The 21,707-nt window shown below is 40.8% G+C and overlaps 1 protein-coding gene across 1 annotated transcript in view; it reads right to left on the bottom strand.

The window, feature by feature from the left end:
• The window catches only part of DNAJC1 (DnaJ heat shock protein family (Hsp40) member C1), a 113,351-nt gene extending 92,439 nt beyond the window's left edge, over positions 1-20,912 (bottom strand). The window contains exon 1 of the mRNA XM_055709385.1: positions 20,456-20,912. Within this exon, the coding sequence (XP_055565360.1) occupies positions 20,456-20,629 (174 nt within the window). The 5' untranslated portion in view covers positions 20,630-20,912. The remainder of the gene's footprint in view (positions 1-20,455) is intronic.
• Between the last annotated feature and the right edge of the window lie 795 nt (positions 20,913-21,707).

Here is a 21,707-nt window from a genome sequence, read left to right as displayed (position 1 = left end):
AACCCTTTCTTTTTACCACTAGACAGAATACATAGTTGGTATTACGTAAGATAAACTTGAATTTTGCCCAACGAGTATGCTCTGGCTGCCGTTATATTAAACCAGCAACAGCAATCTGTCAATTAGCCTAACAGATGCCAACTAATACTAAAAATTAGGCACTTAAATGCTTTTTAAAAATGAAAATTTTATCTGAAACCTAAGTAAATATTTGTGACTCCAGTAAATTTTCACTTATTTTCAGCTATGAGTTTATGTAGTACTGCCTGTTCTAGAACTAGAATAATGGTCCCAACGCTTAAGAAATTTAATAATTATGCAAACTTATAATTTGTTTTATCAATATTTTCCTAAAATTATTAACAGGCTATATTATGTGTGTATTTTTAACAAATCTGTTCAATCAAATTACTTGCTGTCATCTGCATGGATGTTTTTGATACTCATTCAAAATCACTTACATGTCAAAGACACTGCTTGAAATTGAAACCTTTAGTAATGCCAAGATTTGACCCAGGATCCAAAATAAATCTGCATGTACAGACCCTTGTACCTACACAAAGCACCAATTACTTCAAATAAGGTTTTGTCTGTGCACTAGAGTCCACCCATGTGGAGCCAATTACTATAGCAGGGCCATTATATGGTTCATTTCCCCATACCAGCTTGGCAAGAGGTGTACATGGGTGTGGGAAGTGCAAAAGAACCTTCACTAATAAAGTGTCTCAAACACACATCCATGCATTGTAATATTTAATGTTACAACAAACGCTTCTTCACTGGAACTAGACCATGCAAAATAGTAAATATTGCAGGGCAGTTTCCTATTTGAATGGTACTTTTCAAGTGTTTCTTTTTGGTCCACCAGCAAAATCCAATTACCTTTTTTTTGGGGAAAAAAAAAAAAAAAAAAAAGAAGCTTGAATAATTATGCTGATCCTTCTCCTATATCACACATTTCTAACAATACCTGAGAATTCCTAAGAATGTAGAGGCTGTAGGATTTGAACAGAAGGTGTGAGAAAAATGTCAGAATTGCATGTTCTTCAAGAAGTATAGTATGTTTATAATAGCAGAAGCACTGATATTACTTATTGATTATGTCTGCTATCATTCCATTCCTGAATGGGAAAGTTGTTTGAAATAATTATTATAAATAGGAGCAAACCACTTGAGTATAAAAATCTCTCCCCCATTGGAAGTACTGAAGCTCCATCTAGAGGCTTTTCTTCCTCTACTGTCATTTGTGGTATATGTAATATCACCTAGAAATGTGAACAATATTAAATGTCAGAGGCTTCCTTTGTACCTCCTCTTTTGTTATTCATAATGGGTTCTTGCCCTGAACCTTTGCCTGGCAACACTAGCTCCTTCACTGCCATCAAGTGGTAAGAAACCAAAACTGAACTTAAAAATGTAAAATCTCAATAATCAGATTAAATGATCAGTATAGTAGAGAGAACTGTAAATACCGAATACTGAAAAATCTTAATGGTTCTTTTCACTGAAGTTCTGGTATATCTACTCCAGAGCATTATGAAGCATCACACAAATTCAGCAATGGTTTCAAGTCTCTTTTTGTAAAGTTCATTTTTACTTCAAGTTGCACAGAATAAGAATCTACATCCATATTCCCCAGCAGTATATTTAGAACAAAAAGGCATCTCAATGAAAGAATTTTTAAGCAATAATTTATGTAACACTTAAAAAATACTGAATTTGGCAATTAGGAGGAATTCCATAACAATTAGAAGGAACAGCACAAATATCTCCTCAGAGTTTGTGTTGCCTGTTCGCAGTATCTCAAAAGAAAGGGCAAAACAGCAGCCCATCTCTTCAGCAGTGTCTAATGCAGCAAGTATGCAGCTATGTCAGTCTCCCCCTTTGTGCTCCACAGCTGTAATCAACAGCGGACATTTGTTATGTCAGGCAAAGTCTTAATGCTCTATAATCAAAAGTGACCTATGGGGAAAAACAAGCACACAACACACCAAAAAACCTGGGAGGTTTTTCTAGATCAAATAAATAGGAAAAAGAACTAATAAAGTAACAGCAGAATGGAGCCAGGCTGCAAGACCTTGGTTACTTCAATTTCAACCCCTTGAGTGACTTCTGGTACAACTACTCCACACAGTTGCCCATCACTCCCACATATAATGCTTCTAATTACACAATTCCCACAAGGTCTTCACCATGACTAGGAACACCTAAAATAAACATCCAAACATACATGCAGTGGAACTGCATTAAGTGCTTCTATCTGTTCTTCCACGCAGACAATCTTATTTCACTATACTTTCTCTTCAGCAGTTACTCCATGGTATTTTATCCATGGCATAAGATAAAGTACAAAGACTTCTTGCTCTTGTCCTGCTAGACAGAGCAGTGACTAGCCCCTGCAATAGAGCTTAAGAATTCCACTTCTGCTACAGAAATTTAAAAACAGGAAAAGGAATAATTATCCTAGAATCACAGAATGGTTTGGGTTGGAAGGGACCTTAAAGATCATGTAGTTCCGACCTCCCTGCCACAAGCAGGGACACCTTCCACTACACCAGGTAGCTCAAAGCCGTATCCAACCCGGCCTCAGATTAAACTGAACAGTAAAAATAATATTCTTTACACCAGAGATATTTTATGCCTTATCAATACTTCATTGGTAAGGAAATAACTATTTCTATCAAATCCTGTGTCTACCAGTCTGCACATTAAGTCTGCACTGTGTAAGTACTGGGTGGCCACCTACCTGCTTCTAACTGAGCAGAGCCAGCTCTCTGCTGAAAAGTAGGCTCACACAAAGCAGTCTGTTTAAACTTTGCCATTGGGAAAGCAACCTCCAGACAGCCAAACTTTCCAGCTGGAAAAGGTCAGTCTGAAAGATCTGACTTCTGTGTTTGCTTGGCCCTGGAACCCAGCCTGCTTGTCCAAAGACACATCGTTTCTAGACCAGCAATTTTCAAACAGTTGTAAAAAATCTTTCTTCAAAATCATCACTGATGTGACACCTACATATTGAAATCAAGACCACATGAAATATGTGCTCAAGAATGACTGGAGAAAGCCACAAATAATATAAGTATATATTACAAAACTTAGGACAATTGTTTCTTCTGCAACACTGGGAAAGGAAGAATAGAACTGATACTGATAGGCAGAAGTGAATATGGATCTTCAGAAACTACAGGTGTAAGAAGAGACCAAAAATTGAACAGAAAGGGCCTAGAAATCAGTGAACAAGCAAAGGAAAAAAAACCAAACCACACAACCAACCCCACTAACTACAGTATGTGAGGATTAAAAAAAAAAAAAAAGAATAAATAAAGGAATATACAGAGTAAATGTCACATGCAGCTTTAAGCTCAAGGCAACACTAACTGCCTGTTGGTTGGCAATTCAATCTTGACATCCAACTGAAAAAACCAAACCCATTTTAGATAGTCATTTTAGTTATGGAAAGCATAGAGATTAGACAGAGGATGTTCCTGAAGTAATTGAAGTGTAAGTTAACCAGGGTGCATACAACAACTTTAGCTCCTGAGCTGAAAGGACTGAATTTATGATGAGCAGTGAAAGCCACAGTAAAATTCAATGGCAGCAGGAACACATCTAAAAACAAACCAACCAACCACACAATAAAGACAAAAGATGACCTCCAAGATTAAGAGTCACAAACAAAAGTAGACTACTTTGGAGATTACAAAAAAAAAACCACAACCCACAAACAAAAAAAAAACCAAACCACACACACAAAAAAAGAACAGCCAAAACACAAACCACAACCACCTTAGTTTTTCTTCCCAAACAGGATTACATGTAGTTCAACCTGATTGCAAACCTCTCAAAAGGATGTGCAAGGATGTCCTGAATATACCGATATGAAAACATAACCAGAGAAATGGTGCTTTAAAAGTTACACATATCCCTCTATAGTATCCACGATTGATAACCATAGTTCTTAATGAGGGTACAAAGAAAGGAAAGAGAGGAATAGAAGACAAAGTACAGTATATACTCAAGCAGAACTGAGATGACTTTTCAGACTGTTCACTCTTTCAGCCTCTGAAAACTAGAGCAGAAGAAAACAAAAGCCATGGATAGTGTTATCAGAGAAGAGAAAATAACTATTAGCTGCAAGGGCTGCATGGACAGTCACCATAAACTGCAATGCATAAGGTTCCTAAAATGTATTTACAGAGCCCTAACAATACTTGAGCATCACAGTCAGTTCAACAGTTCTCAGCTGTGGCCACCAGGGACCCTAAATACTGCCCTAATTAAAGAAAAACACTAAGTGCAGCCACAGCAACAATGCTGTCTTGGTAAGAAATAAAGATTAGGCATAACAAAGAACAAGAAGCCACTCAGGTAACTGTCTTGCTCTCCATCATTATTCTAGAATCCACAGTTTGAACACACAAATTTAGTTTTAGGGGGAAAAGGGAAAAAAAGATCTCCGAGATGCCCAGGGAGCTAATGGCTAGTGAAAACTGTAAGCCTGTTACCAAGTATTAATCCAGAAAATGAAGCCCTGGTAGGGAGGTCTAAACAGATCTGCTATGAAGTCTAGAGAGGAATGAAGAGACTGAAGAGGGAAAAAAGTCAGCATAGATCATTCATTTTGAGGATCTGTTTTCACCTCTTCTAGGTAAAGGAAAGAAGGAGCAACTAAAACAAAATATTCAGGAAGTCTATTGCAAACATCTGCTTCCTTCTTTGGGCTACAGGTGTTTATTCTAGCAGTAGCTGGAAGGAAACCTCTATTTGCCCTCCTTTGTCAAGACAGGAATATCACTGGGATTCTAGAAGGCAGGCTATGGCCTAGAAATTAAAGATCAGATCATCCAAAACATTGTCTGGACCTGGCTGTCAAAAAAATGGGGTAGGCTTTCATACTTTATCCAAATAAAAAGTATTTGGATTTTATATCCAAAATACCAAGGTTCAACTTCAACAGAAATCAAAGGACAGCATAAGCAAGATGCAGTTTAAAATGTCATTGAAAGGCCAGTAGTGAGTCTTTTGAAGACTGGCTCCTTTCCTTGGCCTGTATTAATAACTGCAGTGCATATTCCAGAGTACTGATGCTTGAAACACAATTTTAGAACATTTACAGCAGAGCACACATAGTAATTCTTGCTAAATTCAACAACTCAATATTTACCTTAAAAAAATTAATACAGAAGAGCTCGAGCCTGTTGGGCAATCAGCAAGAATGACCATAAGAAACTTCCCTGGAGTAACAACCCATTCCAAGCAAACACTAGCTCCACTAGATTTTCCTGCTTTCCTTCCTCTCACTAGCATGTTGTGACTCAAAGTACTATCCCACACTGTATCTCACTTGACTAGGTGACAGATTTTACACTAGTAAAACTCATCTATAGTATTTTTTCCACCACTTGTAATGATGTTTTTTCTTTAACCAAGTTATTACAAGAAAGTTTCTTGTGAAAATGAGTCCTGTTCACAAGGTGCCTACTGCCAGTGTATCTATCTGTCACTACTGACATTCAGTCAGTAGTGATAGAGCACAAGCATGGGTCTGAAAGTCAAAACAGCATTTTCTAGACTGAGCAATTATCTCAAATACTCTTAGCACAGCCTAGCACAGAAAATCGCAATTTGTATATTAATTTAGTCATATAAAAACACCCAGCAAATACGGGGGTGAGATCAGAATCAGCTTATTTCCACATTTCACAACACATTGGTTTCCTTTCATGTTTTATTCTTGCGAGTATCTAAGCAATCGATGTCCTTCAGGGAGTCGTCTTCTTTGACCACCACTTCAGGACTCATACCATCTCAATTTTAAATGGCATACTGGTTTTATTGTATAACTGGACAAATGGCCAAGGTTTCACCCTGAAGGTTTAATAATTATTTTCCAGCTTTGCCAACTAAATAACAGTTACCATCCCTTTAGGCATTCTTGCCTTCATGCCTAGATCCATTAATAGAAATTTTTTTGGGGGGTGGCAGTATTTTTGTGCGTAGATTTTGTTTACCCACCCACCCCCTACCAACGGAGAATCCAAAATGCACCTCTGCTTAAGCAAGCTATCCCTTAAGAATAACCACAATAATTATCTTACCGACTTGTCCTGTGAAGAATGGGAATGACTGCAATATATTTACTTCTTTAAGGCTTGCAGCCAAAAACAGTCTGGGACTCCACAAGCAATCCCTGTGCAAGCTGCGGGAGGTGCTAGGTTTTATGTTAATAGCAAGTTCCACTCTTGCAGCTGGAATGGGAAATACTCTGTATATTTGTCTTAGCTGGACTGCAAAATATTGAATACCTGATCAAGATACAATTCTATCTTGACTGAGAAATCAATTTCAGAAACCAACCTAGTCCAGTACTGTCCTTCCTAGCCATCCTATCAATCTGATCATGCCTAACCAGCTGTCATGTAAGGCTCTCATATCTCATGACAGCAGACAGGATAACCAATACCCCGATAATAATGGGATACCATTAATTCAATGACAGTGTCTTCAAGTTAATCTGTTAGAAAATAGCACATAAGCTATGGGAATGCATCTTACATATTCCAGAAGTGAAGAAACTCACATTTTACAGCCTTCTGCTTTAAGTCAGAAATTTAAGAAGATACCATGCCCCTGTTAACAGTTCCCTAAATACCACGAGTTTTCTTAAAAAAATAGTATTTTTTTAAAACATCCAAATTTGAAGACAAACATAGAAGACAAATGAAATTATATCTTAAGAAGAAAATATGGATATCCATATTCAATGTTAGGCAGTGTTCATATTCACAAATACATATACAAGAGAAGCTGACATTCTGCAATGAAAAATGGCAATCCATACAAGAGCACTTTTTAAACAAAGATGCTGTCCCAATTTGTTTTCTAGACTTCAAATACCACAAAATGAATGCAAGCAAATGTTTTGTGACAACTTTAAACCATCATGTTTTAAAATAGGAAGTGCAATATCAAGATTAAAGTTCTCTATTGTTAGGGTATGGTATTTACTTCAAGTGAATTTCTAAGTCTGTTCCGTGTAGAGGGAGAATATAGCATTACCTAAACATTTTGGATTAAAATACAGTCTACTCAAGCTTACATCTTCAGAGACAGACAGAATTAAACATAATGGTTTTATGCAAAAGTCACGATAAAGCTAAGACACGTATGATAAAAATCAGCTGTAGCACTGAATAACGTTTAATTGCACGTATATATTGAACTTGTTGCGCTATGACAAATTGGAGCCTACACAGGACAATCGTAGGTCCAACTGTTAAGGTAGCTCAAAATAGGAAATACTCACCATCAACACCTGTCCTATGGAACTATCCGAACTCTGCACCAATTACATCATACCTACAAAACTAGACTCCCCAGAAAACGCAGTCTGATTTAGTCTTTCATTACACCATACTTTTTTCTAGTTACTGTTTCTTTGGGTTCTCAAACTTGATTTCTCAGTGCATCACTCCAGATACGTACATGTTAACAGAGTCAATCAAGCCTACCCTAAATCCACATCTCTGCGTTAGTCAAGACATACACAGCATGGAAGCAACGGGTAGGATCAAATACAGGGGTTAACTGCTTTAGATAGTACATAGAAGTAAGAGTTTATCAGGTCCCTGAACACTAAGCAGATCAACTCTATTTAGCAGAAAAATAAATTTGATCGTACACTAAAGAACTATACTAGAACCTTGAAATTCAATACATTTTATTCAATGCAACTTTTAGCTTTAAAAGCTCACTTAAAGTTCCTGCTTTCCAAATAAGTTCCCTGCTGCAAAATCTATTTTGTCAAGTTTCTATCTTTTTAAAACTTCTAGAACTGAGGGCATTTCATAAAACTCTTTCACTTCTTTCTTCTCACAATGTTAGTGTTCAATAAAAAACATAAAAATTGAAATTTTCAGAGTGATTTCTAGTACTGAAACAAAGCAATACCAAAATCTTTCTTAAGCCAATAGGAATAAGCAAACACATTGCCAGTAACTAGTACCATCAAAATTAGGATAGAATAAAATAACCTCATCGTTTCCAAAACAATAAACTTAAGTACACAGTAAGAATGTTGCTGGGGAATTAATAAATCCACAGAATTCTATGGTATAAAGGAACCATAAGTCAAAAGGCAGAGTGGTGGGATAGAACCAAACCAACTCTACCTAAATCTTTAGTAATACAAACCCAAGCCCCTCCATTCTACCTTCTGAAAAGAGAACTACTGTCCAAGACTGAGATATTCCAGAGTTAATGCTAGACACTAAAGCAAAGCACCCAGAAGCAGATGATAGACTCCTGAACTCCTTCTGGGTATCTCAGCTACAGACCTGAGCTTGTAAGAATATGCTTAATCATGTAAGTGTAGCAGTTAGAACAAGAAAATTAGGTAACAGCAGTTATTCTCCCTTCCAGTTATCAGTAACTATAACAACAATATAACAGGATTTTGTGCCAGTTCCAGTGGAACTTGTGGAATGCATAGCTAAAAAAAAAAAAGTGTTGACTACTTCTTCCTAACTTGTTAATACAGCCTCTTGTATTTGTCCAAGCAAATCAGAGTGGCATTCATTTGATTTTCAAAATCCTTTTATTTCTTTAAATGTAATCAAAACCAGGATGCTAGCTACAAACTGCTTGATGATGAAACCATGAAAAGTTTCATTCAGGAATAAAGCTACAGCCATGCAATTTAATAATTTATTTAACAAGTCCTTCCTGTTGGATATGTTCAAGAGATTCCCACATCAACACAGTCCTTGTAGTAGGCAATTCAAGAGAAGCTAATTTAACTTGAAATAAATATACAGACATCTACCTCCAAACACAAAAATTAGATGCTGTAAATTGCCAGGACCACGGCTTTCACCTGAGATTGCTGAACGAAACTGATACACAAAGCTATAGACCTGCAAGTGAAGAAGGTAACCCAGTACTGCAAAAAACTGCTATCGGGGACATGGCAGGCTGCCAACGTGATTCCCATACACACACCAAAAAAAAATAAAAAAAAAAAAGAAAAAAAGAGAAAAGAAAAAAGGAGATCCTGGTAATTACAGACCAGAAAGTCTGTCATCCATCCTTACTAAAGGTAGTAGGGGCTATAAAAATAAAGTCACTGTAGACAGGGACAAACGTGGTCTGTTAGAAAAGATGCTGCATGGCTTCTGCAAAAAGAAACCCTGCCTCACCAACCCACCCAAGTCAGAGTGCATCAGTAAGGACAGACAGAGAAGGTCCAGAGCTCCAGCAGACACAGTACAGTCCGATTTTGAAAAAGCTTTTAACAAGGTTCCACACCAAAGGCCATCAAAGAAACTAACTTGCCACAGGATGGGAAGAAAGAGTCTTACAACTAGAAAATTAATGAACAGGATACAAAAAGCAAGGTTTAATGGCCAGGTTTCGGGGCAGAGAATAGGCAGCTGAAAGGTCTCCTGCTGGGGGATTGGTACTGGAACTAGCTTGATTCAGCACTTTCAATGACAACCTGATGAGTAGAGCATACAGTGAAATCTCAGAGTTCGTAGGTGACACCATACATTTTGGACAGATACCAGATGCTAGCAAGGAAATGCCAAACCAAGTGATTTGGCAAAAAGAAGTCCGAGAAAACATTCAGCATGGACAAGACTTTTGCCTTACTAAACCATGCCTACAGAGAGCAGAGCTTGGAGCTGGCAATTACAAATCATGAAGCAATCCAACACACGCTGCTGCTGACAGTTCTCCAAACCTGCTGTACAGCACCATCTCACTGAAAGGCATCACCAGGAATGCACCTTTTAACATTACTGATCAAAAACTGTGGAGGCTGAGAGGTACAGGGGGGCAAATGGAATGCAAAACATGGCTATGCTCACATGCTCTCCCCAGGTAACACCATCTATTGCCTTTGGCTTTATTATTTTTATTTATTTAAGAAAGAAGTGCAAGGGTTATATGGAAGTATATAAATAAGAAACCAGAATGGAAACCAGCCAGAGCACACTGATAGCATCCAGCACTCCCTGAAGGCATCCAAGGAGCTTGTGGAGTGCCCTAACTGGAGACCAAGATGATTCAGGAATGGAAACAGGCCCTTACGGGAACCAGGATCCATTGCTTGAGACACAATACTAGACTACTATTAAACATTTATAATCAAGACAAGGCAAGGCAAGGGTGTTTAATATTCTCAACTGCAAATAACATTTTAAAAAAATAACTCCTCTTCAGAAGCCATACCGCACAACACCACCGAGGAAAAACAAACATTTAACAAGGAAACAGAAGTAGGTATCTCCAGGGACCAAAAGAATATCTAACTGCACAGAGATAGACAGTGATTTTCAACCAATGAATCACAGGACCCTGGAAACCAGTAAGCTACTGATCTGCTTCAGCTACTGTCCTTAAATCTAAGCTCGCTAATCAATGTGGTCTGTACCTCCATCAGAAAATTAAGGTGCCTATAAATAATATACATTTGTAGGTAAGAAAGGTAACTATAGGTGTGTGAAAGGCACAAATCAACATGAGTGAGGAAATTAGTAAGTCAGACTAACCTATCAATGAGTTACCATCTGTCCAGCAGAGGACTGGACGACTTTTTTTTTTTTTTTTTTAATTTGGTCCTTTTCAAGAGTAACACAGCTTCCTGGTTAAGCACCTAGCATTACTCAACCAGAAAACACAAAGACCAGAAATTTTTACTAAATGGACTACTGGTGCACTCCAGCATGGTTCCTCTGTACTACGTAACTGAACGTGAATCTAAGTCAGTTATACCTGATTTTTAAATGTAGTATATAACTCACATACAAAAAAAGTTTGTTCTTTCACAATTGTAAGACGCAAGAGACAACTGACTGCTTGATACCCTCCATCTGTATGTCATCCGTTGAAACAAATACTATTCTCAACAGATACAGTCCAACATTCAAATTCATTATTTTGTTTTGAATGTTGCTGGGGTAGCTTATAGTGTTGAAAAGCTGCTGCAGCAGAAACAGAAAGAGGAAAATACTCAGTAGAACAGAAACTACAAACCACACAGGTTACAAGTTGACAGAAAAAATACTTTCTATTCAACAGATAGGTAGACTCAGGTTGGAAAACAGGTTTATTTCAAATATTTAATCCACTGTAAGAAGTGCTTGAATTGAGTAAGATTTCCTTTCAATTGAATAAGATTTTAAATAATTCCTACCAGGAAATGGGAAGAAGCTTCCAAACAGCGTGGAATTTTACAGACTTTTTTCCTACTGTAACATTACAGTAGCCACTGTTAGACACAACATCCAGTAAAGCAATTACTAATACAACTGGAAACTGTCACAAAATTAAATGGCATACAGCTCTTCTACTCTCCCATCACAGCATTTATATCCCATAAAATAACACAATAAGAACCATGACTATGAAATGGTGATTATTAAATATAAAAGCTAGTCTAAATAAGTTTGAAATTTAATGAAACATTGATCAGACTATAGAATCATTTGCAATATTATCAGGGGTAGGTAAAAACAACTATTTCCCTTTAAAGGAGAAGCTGTTCACCCCAAATCAGTGCAATAAGGATACTTCACAGCCTTCTCACCCTCATTAGCCTGAATGCTTCCTTCAACAAGCAAAAGCACTTCAGTGTTGGAGACAGACACATTTCAGTATTACAGCTCGTGTAAAGCAACACTCCCCCTAATTCTTCCTTCTCTCTTTAGTCAGAGACGGATTGCAGAGTGACTTTCTTTCAACAGTTCGTATGCATCTTCTGGTTTCCTCTACAGGTTTTCAAGATTTAACACAGAGAAGGAAGAATTTCAGATCTAGCAAGATGAGGGACTGCTTATGAATTTTTTCATTTCTCATTCCACTGCTCATTTGTTTGACATCAGGAAGATCAGTTTGCAAGGCCTGCAAGGCAGGTCATTTAAGAAATGTGCATTTAAGCAATCCATCACATGAGAGCCCAGTAATACAGAATCCTGCTTTAAAGTGTTACATTCAAACTGCATTACTGTTTGCATAACTAACATATACCACATGCACAACACATTGCCACATATGTAAGTTTACAAATAACTTCCATACAGAACTAATAACATCCAAACAAGCAAGAAGCAAAAGAAAACCAGAAACCCCAAATCTCCTCAGAATTTAGGGAAAACCAACAATTTAAGGCTGCAGGAGGAAAAAAAGTAAAAAAAAAAACACAACAACAAACTACTGTTTAGGAACCCAAAATTGAGAGGCAAACTTCACAGGCACAACACACAGCTAAGCAAAAGCACAAATACTAACAAGGAAATCAAAAGCAAAACTGAAGGTTTTCATATGCTGCATTAATTTCTTTAGCCCACTAGGATGCTGTGGAAAACCAAAACGTTTCAGATATTAAAATGAATAAAAGGAGGTAATTAATGTATATCAGACCTATTCTTGGAGATTAAAACCTTTGTCATCACTTATACTCTCATCCTTAACGGCTCAGCTGCACAACAGCACCGCAGGCCCTTTGTTACTGGCTCTGCTGAGAACACAAGAACCACCAACCCAACTAAGGAACATTTTAAATGCTTAATTTTCATTTTATTTTTTAAATTTTAACAAGTACTTGAAGTTTAAATAGCACCAAAGATACCTCCAAATACCTCCCTTAAAGCTACAGTATTCTCTAGATCTTACGAGAAAACCGTGTTAATCTTAATTGTAAAATGACTCTAGATGGAGCATAACAGGTTTATCATTCAAGAGAATGAAATTAAGCTGCCTCTAAGATTTTTCTTTACACAACTCCAAACATGATGACCACAATCCACAGCAGTCAAGCAGTAAAAAGCCCAGTGGGAAGTTATTTACAAAACCGTTAGATTAAGTATGTGCCTGGTTTAGATACATACATGAGAACTTCAGCAAAGGAGATGTGTTTGAAACAAGCATAAAACAAACATCCTTGTGTAAGCACCAGAGGCCACCGGCACAGGTCACCTACCATTCCTCACCAAGAATCTGGTCACTCCCCTCAGTGAATTACATGTCAAACAACATTTCTAGGAAGAGAAGTAACCCATTTTTATTTCTGGAATTTGAGATCAAGCTATTATGGATGCATTCATAAAGGCTAAGTGAAGTAGGAAACAGAGGGAAGAGCTGAAACATTATTGCTGCTGCAGACAGAAAAAAAACATTAAACACTGCTTGTTTTATCCTTTTTACAGCACTTTGCATACTGTTAGTTCCCTTGGGTTCCCAAACACAGTGGTTTCCTATTACCATATGTCCTTCTACACAGCAAGAAAGAAGAAAAATATAATCTGAAAGAAACCAGGGAAGTATTATATGAATGAATTGTCAGGGAAAGTTAACAGTAGATGTATTTAAAACTACTTACAACGGTCAATTCTGAAACACTTTTCCGTATTTAAGAAAGGAGCCAACAATGAAAGCAAAAAAACATGGATCTCCTTGGACAACATCCAAGCAGAAATTTAATAGGGAACAATACAGAAAACCTATCTTTATGGAAAATACAAGTTTTACAAGTCTACATGTCTTGATCATTTTCAAATGCAGGAACTGTGAACAAAAACATCAGGGAATGATACGCATACATGGTATGTGTCAGGGCATTTATAGAATGAGTTATGTTATGTATCCGCAGCTTACCTACAAGTTCAGCACTGTTAAAAAAAAGCAAAAAAACCCCACACCTGAAAACCCATTTCCTTAGTTAGAAATCTAAGCAGTTATCATAAGTGCTTCTCGGTGGCAACTCTTGCGAGCAAGTAAACTAATATAACTCAGAACAACTTTGTTCTAAAGGATCCACGTGAATAATCTCAACAATAACTTCACATTATTGAAAAAATTTACATTTTTTTATGAAAAGCAGTTTCCAGAACTGCTGAAAATCTTACTTCCATGTATAACTTATAAATAACAGACTCAAACAGGAAGTTTAAAACCACGAAGGGGTGCAGAATTATGTCTTAGTAACATACTGAGAAAAACCATACAATTACTTGTATGTAATGAACGGAGATTACAGCTAAAGCCACTAGAAATAAATCCAGATTTTTCTAATGCTATTTTTGTTTGAACTAGTGCAATGGAGTCTACTACTGCCTCAATGCTGATAGTATATCTTGGGGCTCTCTGATGGGCTTTTTTTGCTCTAACTGCCATAACAGAATCCAATTCTTAAAAGTCAAAAAAACAATTTTGAAGAACCCCTCCCTCATCCACCACTTAAAAAGAAATACAGTTTCAGGAATTACTAAAATCCTTCACTGTCCAAATAAAGGTCTGCTACTAATATCACCTAGTTGTGTATTATAGGAGTTAATTATTTTGACAGTTTGGAGCAAGAAAGTTGAAACGTATTTCCAACCAAGAACTCTGAGGCTGCATTTGACAGCACATTAAAAGCTAACAATGAGTAGAAAACAATCATGAAACAGACTTAAACATCATGTCTAACTGCCTAATCATTAGGCCAATAACTTTGATCCCTCAAAGATGAGTAACTGAGATATCAAGCTACTACATGGCTCCATGTCACTTCATAGCACAAGACTTTCAAAGGTCACACTAAATACCCTGTTTGTCATGCAAAGACAAAATAATCTTACAAAACAAAGTAAGAAAAGCCTACATCTCACAGTTCTGATACAATCATCTGAAAAAGCAATGTCACAATTGCATGCATGTGAAACTATCTCTTCCAAAGTTTGGAACACTGAAGCAGTATCACCAACCTAGATTTTCTCTAAAACATTTGCAGATGATGCACACTCCATGATTTTAGTAACGCTGCACCCACATATGTTAACCTTAAAAAGCAGCAGGGAGGAGAACAGCCTTAAGTGTAAGAAGAGCAACCAAAGTAAGTCTTTGGAGTGTGATGCATGTGATCCAGCTTGTCACTGGGAAGAAGAAACAAACTGCTGAGTTTCATCTAGACTTTTTTTTTTTTTTAAATGGACAGCAACCCATTCAAAGCCAGAATTATGGCAGTGCCAGACAACAGAACACTGACAGCTTCAGACTGCTGTTCTTTCTGAAAAGTAGGTTACCAAATCTATATCCAAGAACTTTACTTATATAACATACGAATTCAGAACTTCAGAACTGCAGTGATGTATGCATCGCATGTCATCAGTCAATAAGCTTCCATAAGACAGACTATGCAAATGCCTATTACTGAGAATTTTCTTAAGTGTCCCATAGCACCTTGTAATATCATAAAAGCCACACAATGTGTTGTGGGGCTAATTCCTGGTAAGCTTCTTCTAGGGCTATGCCAACAGGTGAAATTCAGCATCAGCCATTTACTATAAACTATAGTCTTAGACGTGCATCTACCTTAATTTTCTAGTGCAGATCAGGAGTGCACGTATACAGCATACTTCCTTATTGTACCCACTGCGTATCATGAAGCTGTCCTTGATTCCTTTTAGACAGAACTGAACTACAAGATGTAAAACCAGGAGCGCAAACAGCACATTGGAACACAATCGGGCATTTAGTCGATGCAGCCAGCCTGGATTTAGTTCAACAACAACAAAACCCATGAAATGCAAACAGTATGGACACCACCAGACATTGCATTCTACAGACGCAACTCTGTCAGACCCTGCTACTTGCCAAGGTACACACAGCTCCTCTGTTCCAGTGTTCTTGAAAGGCACCTATTAGCTCAGTATGTCCAGCTCATCTAGAAAGGTTTTGGCTTCCTGCAGCCAAAGAAACCTGACTCCTTGGTTTTCACATCTTGCAGTTTCTTGGAGTTGCTAACATACCAGTGTCTCACAGGCTGCAGGACCAAACTCAGATTCTGTACATGCAGTTCTGACTTTGTACTGCAGCAGCATCTAGCAAACCCATCATCTAGCAATGACACAAATCCAGTGCTCTTAGCTCTCTACAGTAAAGCCACACAAATGCATTAGAGCTTGGTTCAAAATAAGTATCATGTGCCACAAGGAAGGCATAAGCCAATACTGAAGATAACATCTCTCTCAATATTTTTGAGGGGTTATATATTTATCCAGCGTTGGCCAGCAACATCCACCGATGTGGTAACCCTCCTTCAGGAACCTGAGCTCCCAGGGCCTCTTCTACTACATCAAAGGGCACTTGGAGAAACTTTCTGCATTTGCTTTCATACACTGCACAGACCTAGCAGAACTGTTAATGCAAACCTGTTCCCTTACCTTATTACCAGTAGACACCAAAGCCTTATGCAGAAATTCCTTGATCCTAACCAATACATAACATACTACTCTGCACTGGCCAATTCTAGCAATGCAGCTCTTGCATTTTAACACATATTCACAAATGTTTCCTAAAAATGTCTTGATCCCTTGTATCCTAACACAAAGTTTCAGAAGACATCCAGAGGCCTGTAGTGCCTTCCTTACTACAAGCCAAAAAGAGTAGAGGAGCAGGTAATCCCCTTGAAGCCATATAAACAGTTCTAACCAAAAGCGTATTTTGGCAAGAAGTTCCACAGGTTCAACTGATGCCAAGTTGACTCATCCAGAGCATATCAAATTTATGCAGGTATCAGCAACTGAAAGCTGCCAGAGACAATGAAATTAACCTGATCAGTCTGTCCACCATACAAGCTTGTAGCTCCCCAGATCTTCCTGGATTTTTTCCAAAAAGTTGACATCACATTCACATGTTCTCATTCTCAGGTTAACAGGGCAATTTTATTAACTGAGTCTGCATAGCCTCTGGTTTAATTCTGCTGCTTCACATGAGTTTTTAGGATGAATACTCTTTGGTCCTGATGCCCTTGTCAGTTTGAAACTGGCTATACTAAAGTGATTACTGAAATTATTATTTTATCTGATCTGTCAGGAGTTTATGATTCTACTTTCTTCAGTAACCACCTGGGGACATCGAAATGTAATCTCTCCTTAAGCCAAAGGTTCTTATCTCCCCATTCTGCTAGGTCAAATTTCTTGAGAACAGCAATGTTTTAAATGAGCCACTCAAGTTAATCACATCACCAATTTAAGAACCATCAAAGAAACAGGAAAGCAGAGCAATTCCCAAATTCTTCAGAACAGCAATAGTAACAACATAACAATGCAAAACTTATATACGCTGTTACCATTAGATCAGGCAGATTAACGAATAGATAGATCGCATCCTTATATAAAAATCACATACTTCTTAATCTCGGTTCTCAGCCCTAACACTTTGAGGTTGGACAAGATAACCTCCAGAGATTCCTTCCAACCTCAACCATTCTGTGACAACCTGCATATTTCTCAGCCAACCCCTCCCTGAAGCCAAGCACTGACAGTTATTCTAACAGTCGAGACAGTCACAATCTTACTCTTCCTCTGTCATTCCATATTCACAACAAAAATCACTTTCATTAGATCATGCTCTATCTCAGCCACCAATCTTGGAAAACACTACAGCAGCCTCAAACCTAACACCCTGCCAGTGCTGGATGACAGTTAATTGACAACGCCAGGAGGCTTCCACAAGACCCTTGAAAAGACAAAACTTAAAATCCTTACTCTTGCAAGCATAGAGCAGAAACAAAACAAGATCATTCCTTTCCAATTCCAGGGAAAAATCCAGCAGCCAGAGGTTTTATCAAAGCACACTAGAGAGCTACAGAACCTCCCACAATGCCTTCTGCACCTTGTCAACCGAGGTCAACATCAGCTTCTGACATCATGTATGACATTCAACAAGCAGCCAGTATCAAATTTTCCCAACAAAACCTAAGAGCTGCTTTAATGCCTTACGGAAGCATTGGAGTCATTCCCTGTATTTTTTCAAAACACAAGATGACATGTTTAGAAGAAATCTGGCAGCCCTGATATACTACCATTAACAAACACAGTTGAGCATCCACCTCTCAGACACATAAGTTACATCCTGCATAAGGGAGAAGTACTCCCTCCCCCTGAAGTACATGAAGAAGTGATTATCAGGACACAATACAAGGCAATGGACACCAAGAGGAATGCGGAGGGGAGGAGTAGGAGAAAGCAAGCTTCGATGAATGCAAGAGTCATGTCCAAAGGCTATTGTTATGCATACTGTCCCTGTTGTGCTAAAATGCCAAGAAAAATAGCCGAGCACAGGGAATAAAACCGCAAGCACCAGAACTACAAAAAGTTAATCACAGCATTCTAGTCAAAGGCATTCCAACTAAAATAGTGACACACAAAATAACGAGTAAGCTCTACATGCCAACAGCACATAGAGGCATCGTGGTAAAAAGCAGCTTTGTGTTAAGACATTCAAGGCAGGATACAGCACACCTGAAATTTGGCACTTCCATTGACCCTGTTACAAGGCCAGTTACTCTTCTCATTTGGTAACTTAAATGGCTGCAGCTGTCACTGCAAGTCAGAACCCTGTGCTTCAGTATCTTCTTTGAAGCTCCAGGTATAGGTTAGAGCTGGAGAAGCAAGCAGCAGGAAAAAAGGATATAGCATGGAAGAACCTGTAAACCTACACAGCATCTTCCAACGCTTACAAACTTCTACTGAAGCTCAACTTCAACACTATGTATTCCATCACTGTACTCACAGGTATATTCTGCTGCATGTGCAAAGCATTCAATACAATTTCACCTAAAGTCTTGACTATAACGACATTATGAGTGACCAGCATATACTTTTAACTGACAAAACTTCATTTCATTTGTGTTGCAGTTTCACCAACTTTTCCCTGCTCACACACTGCCAGTGATTCAAGTTCTCCATTAAGATTAGAAGTACAGTAGAAGTGTGAACTAGCAGGACATTTGCTTGCCAAAAGTACCACTATATTTTGCCAAACATACTGCACAAGGTACAGACTGAGCCCTAGAAAAAAAGGATTGTGAAAGCTACTAACAAAGAGCTGGATACCATATCTGAACATCACCAACTGAAACAAAATGTTATATTCCTAGGTTACGTAACACTAAAATTGCCTTTGAGGAAATAAAACCTAGATTTTTACGCTCATGAAAATTGGGTAGCAGTGTTTTCTGTGTTGTATGTGTGATGGTATTCCCTAGTATTTAACACCAGATGCTTGAAAAGGAATACAAGAAAGATGAAACTGAGTCAGAACCCCACAACCACCATTAACAGCTGTACCCAGCAGTTTCCAAAATAGGACCCTTGCATATTGCAGTCACCTTCCCTCTCTTTGCAGACATGGCCCTAATGAAAAGTACTTGAAAATACAGCTATTATTCTCAAAAACTACTTCAGGATAAACTTTAAGGTTGTCAGGGAAACCATTCAAATAGCAGGATCACTCATCAGAATGTAGAGGTGCTAGGAGACAAAGAACAAAATGTCTTTTGGTGACTCTGGGTGAAGTAGCAGATCATAAAGAACTGCATATTTATTTATTAAGGACAGGAATACCAACTGGGGTAAAAAAAAAAAAGAAAGACAAAAAGACAACTGATAAGATGCAGGAAGAGAGATCAAGCAAGATCAGACACACAGAGAGCAGAGCATCTAGAGATGAAGGCGGCCATCAAGTGGGAGCCTGGACAAGTGATACAAGTTGGAGATGCCAAGTGGCAGTGAAGCCAGCAACCACATCTAAAACGGGATGAAAGTGTTTGGAACAGTAGTGCCTGTCTGGACTACACGTGCATGAAAATTAACCAGAGGTGCAGAGTAAATGCTTTAAGATAATCGTCAAGTGTTGCCTAGCAAACAGAGGTGAAAACCATGCACAATAACCAAGATACAGGGAAAGTAAACAAATATAACTATCTACAAGCCATTACCACAGCAAAGGGTCACAGTCTACCACATGGCATGCGTGAGAGAAAACAGGAGCCGCAACACATGGCAATGCACAATCTTAAGAAGATAAGGAACCAGCAGCTGTGCAGAACGAGGGAAAGATGAGAAACAGTGATACCCAGCATATGTCTGTGAAGTGCAAGAAGCCCACAAGGTATTTCTGTGTAGCTATAAATGCATTTGGAGAAAAAAATAGAGCAACAGGCAGTAGGAATGCAAAAAGGTGCAGTGATAAAAGGAGGGTTAATGTACGGTGGGTCCAGAAGGATAGAAAAACAAACAGTACTCGAAAAAGAGCGGAGCTGCTACAGAGAGAGGGAAGGGAGCAGCTGGGGAAGGGACAGGAGCCTTCCCCTGGGCCCCGGGAGCGGGGCACGGGAGGGGGCCCGCACCGCGGCGACAAAGCGGGACAGCCGCACGCGTGCCAGGGCATGAGGCGGGTGACAGCGCCGAGCGAGACGGAAGGCGAGGGGCCGGCGGCGTGCCCAGCGCCCGTGTGCCGCCGGGAGCAGCCGGGCAGCGGGGCGGGGGCCAGCCAGCCATGTTCGGCGGCGGCAGGGACGGCGGTGACAGGCGAGGCCCGTGCCCGCGGGAAGGGATCGGGGCAGGGAGCGGCGGGGGAGGCGCGCCTCAGCGCCCGCGGGCGGCGGGCGGGGGCCCTGTCCCTCGCTCACCTGCTGCACCCCCAGGAAGTCGTAGAAGTTCCGCGGCACCTCCTCCACCAGGTCGAAGAGCTCCAGGTCGCCGCTGTCCCAGCCGCGGGCGCGGGGCGCCACCAGCGCCAGGAGCGGCAGCAGCCGGAGGAGCGGCAGCAGCCGGAGGCGCGGCGCGGACCGCGGGCAGCCCATGACCCCCGCCCCGGCGACAGCGGCGGCGAGGACGTGGCCGGGGAGGCGCCACGGAGGCCGCGCACGGCCCGGCGGCGGCTCCGCACTGAGGGGGAAGGAGACAGGCCCGGCCCCGCCGGCGGCGAGTCCCACGGGGGGCGGGGGAGCGCTCCCCGCCTGGCCAATCGCCGCCTCCGCAGGCCGTGACGTTGCGTACCCCGGCAACGGCTGGCGCTCGCGCAGTCGAGGGGCTGCGGGGAAGGGCGGGGGGGCACCCCGGGCCAGCCGGGCGCGCGGGGGCGTGACAGCGGCTCGCGGGGCCCTGGCGCGAGCTCTCTCTGCGCAGCCGGCCCTGTCCGCGCGCCCGCCCGCCCGCCTGCCCCGCCCCGCCCCGCGCCGCCCGCCGGCCCTTCCCCCCCTCCTCCCGCCGGCCGCCTCCTCCCGCCGCCGCCCGCACCCTGCCCGCCCGCCTGCGCCTGCTGGCGCCGCGCAGCGCCCTCGCCCTTCCCCGGGGCTGCCGCAGCCCCCTCGGCCCCGCCCCACCCGGGGTTCACCCCCGAGGGTGATTCCCACACACACACCCCTCCCCCGGCGGCCGGGAGGGGGCCCTGCGCCCCCCGCCCCGAGCAGCCCTCCCTCAGCCGGACGGGGGGGTGCTGGTGGGGGCGGCCGCTGCCCCCCCCGCCCCGTGGCCAGGGCCGCTCTCGGGGTCAGCAGCGCCGGAGGGGTGCGGGGTGACAGCGGCGGGGGCCCGCTCTGCCCTGCGCACAGCCTGCCCCTCAGGGATGCATTGGATTTATTAATCCCTTAAGGGCAGGCTTGGTTATTGTAACCTGTTTCACTCTAAAATCACTCCAGCTTATTGTCAACGTCAACTCGATTTTTAAGCTGTTGTCCCTGGACCTTCCGTTCTTCCCTTGCTTAAATTAATGTCAAGCATGAATGCTAGGTGAGAAATTAGATGGAGGCTTAATGGCTTAACAATACAGACTATGAACATTAAATCACTTTCCTGTGGTATGGTCAGGCTCCTTGGAACACCCCATCTGCTTCATCTCTCTTGAAACGAGGCCTGGTTAATAGTTCCCTGTGAGAACCT

This window comes from Falco cherrug, chromosome 4 (assembly GCF_023634085.1).
Source record: "Falco cherrug isolate bFalChe1 chromosome 4, bFalChe1.pri, whole genome shotgun sequence".
Lineage (NCBI taxonomy): Eukaryota > Metazoa > Chordata > Aves > Falconiformes > Falconidae > Falco > Falco cherrug.
The sequence above is the reverse complement of the archived record's forward strand: the minus strand, read 5'-3'. Positions and strand labels throughout refer to the sequence as shown.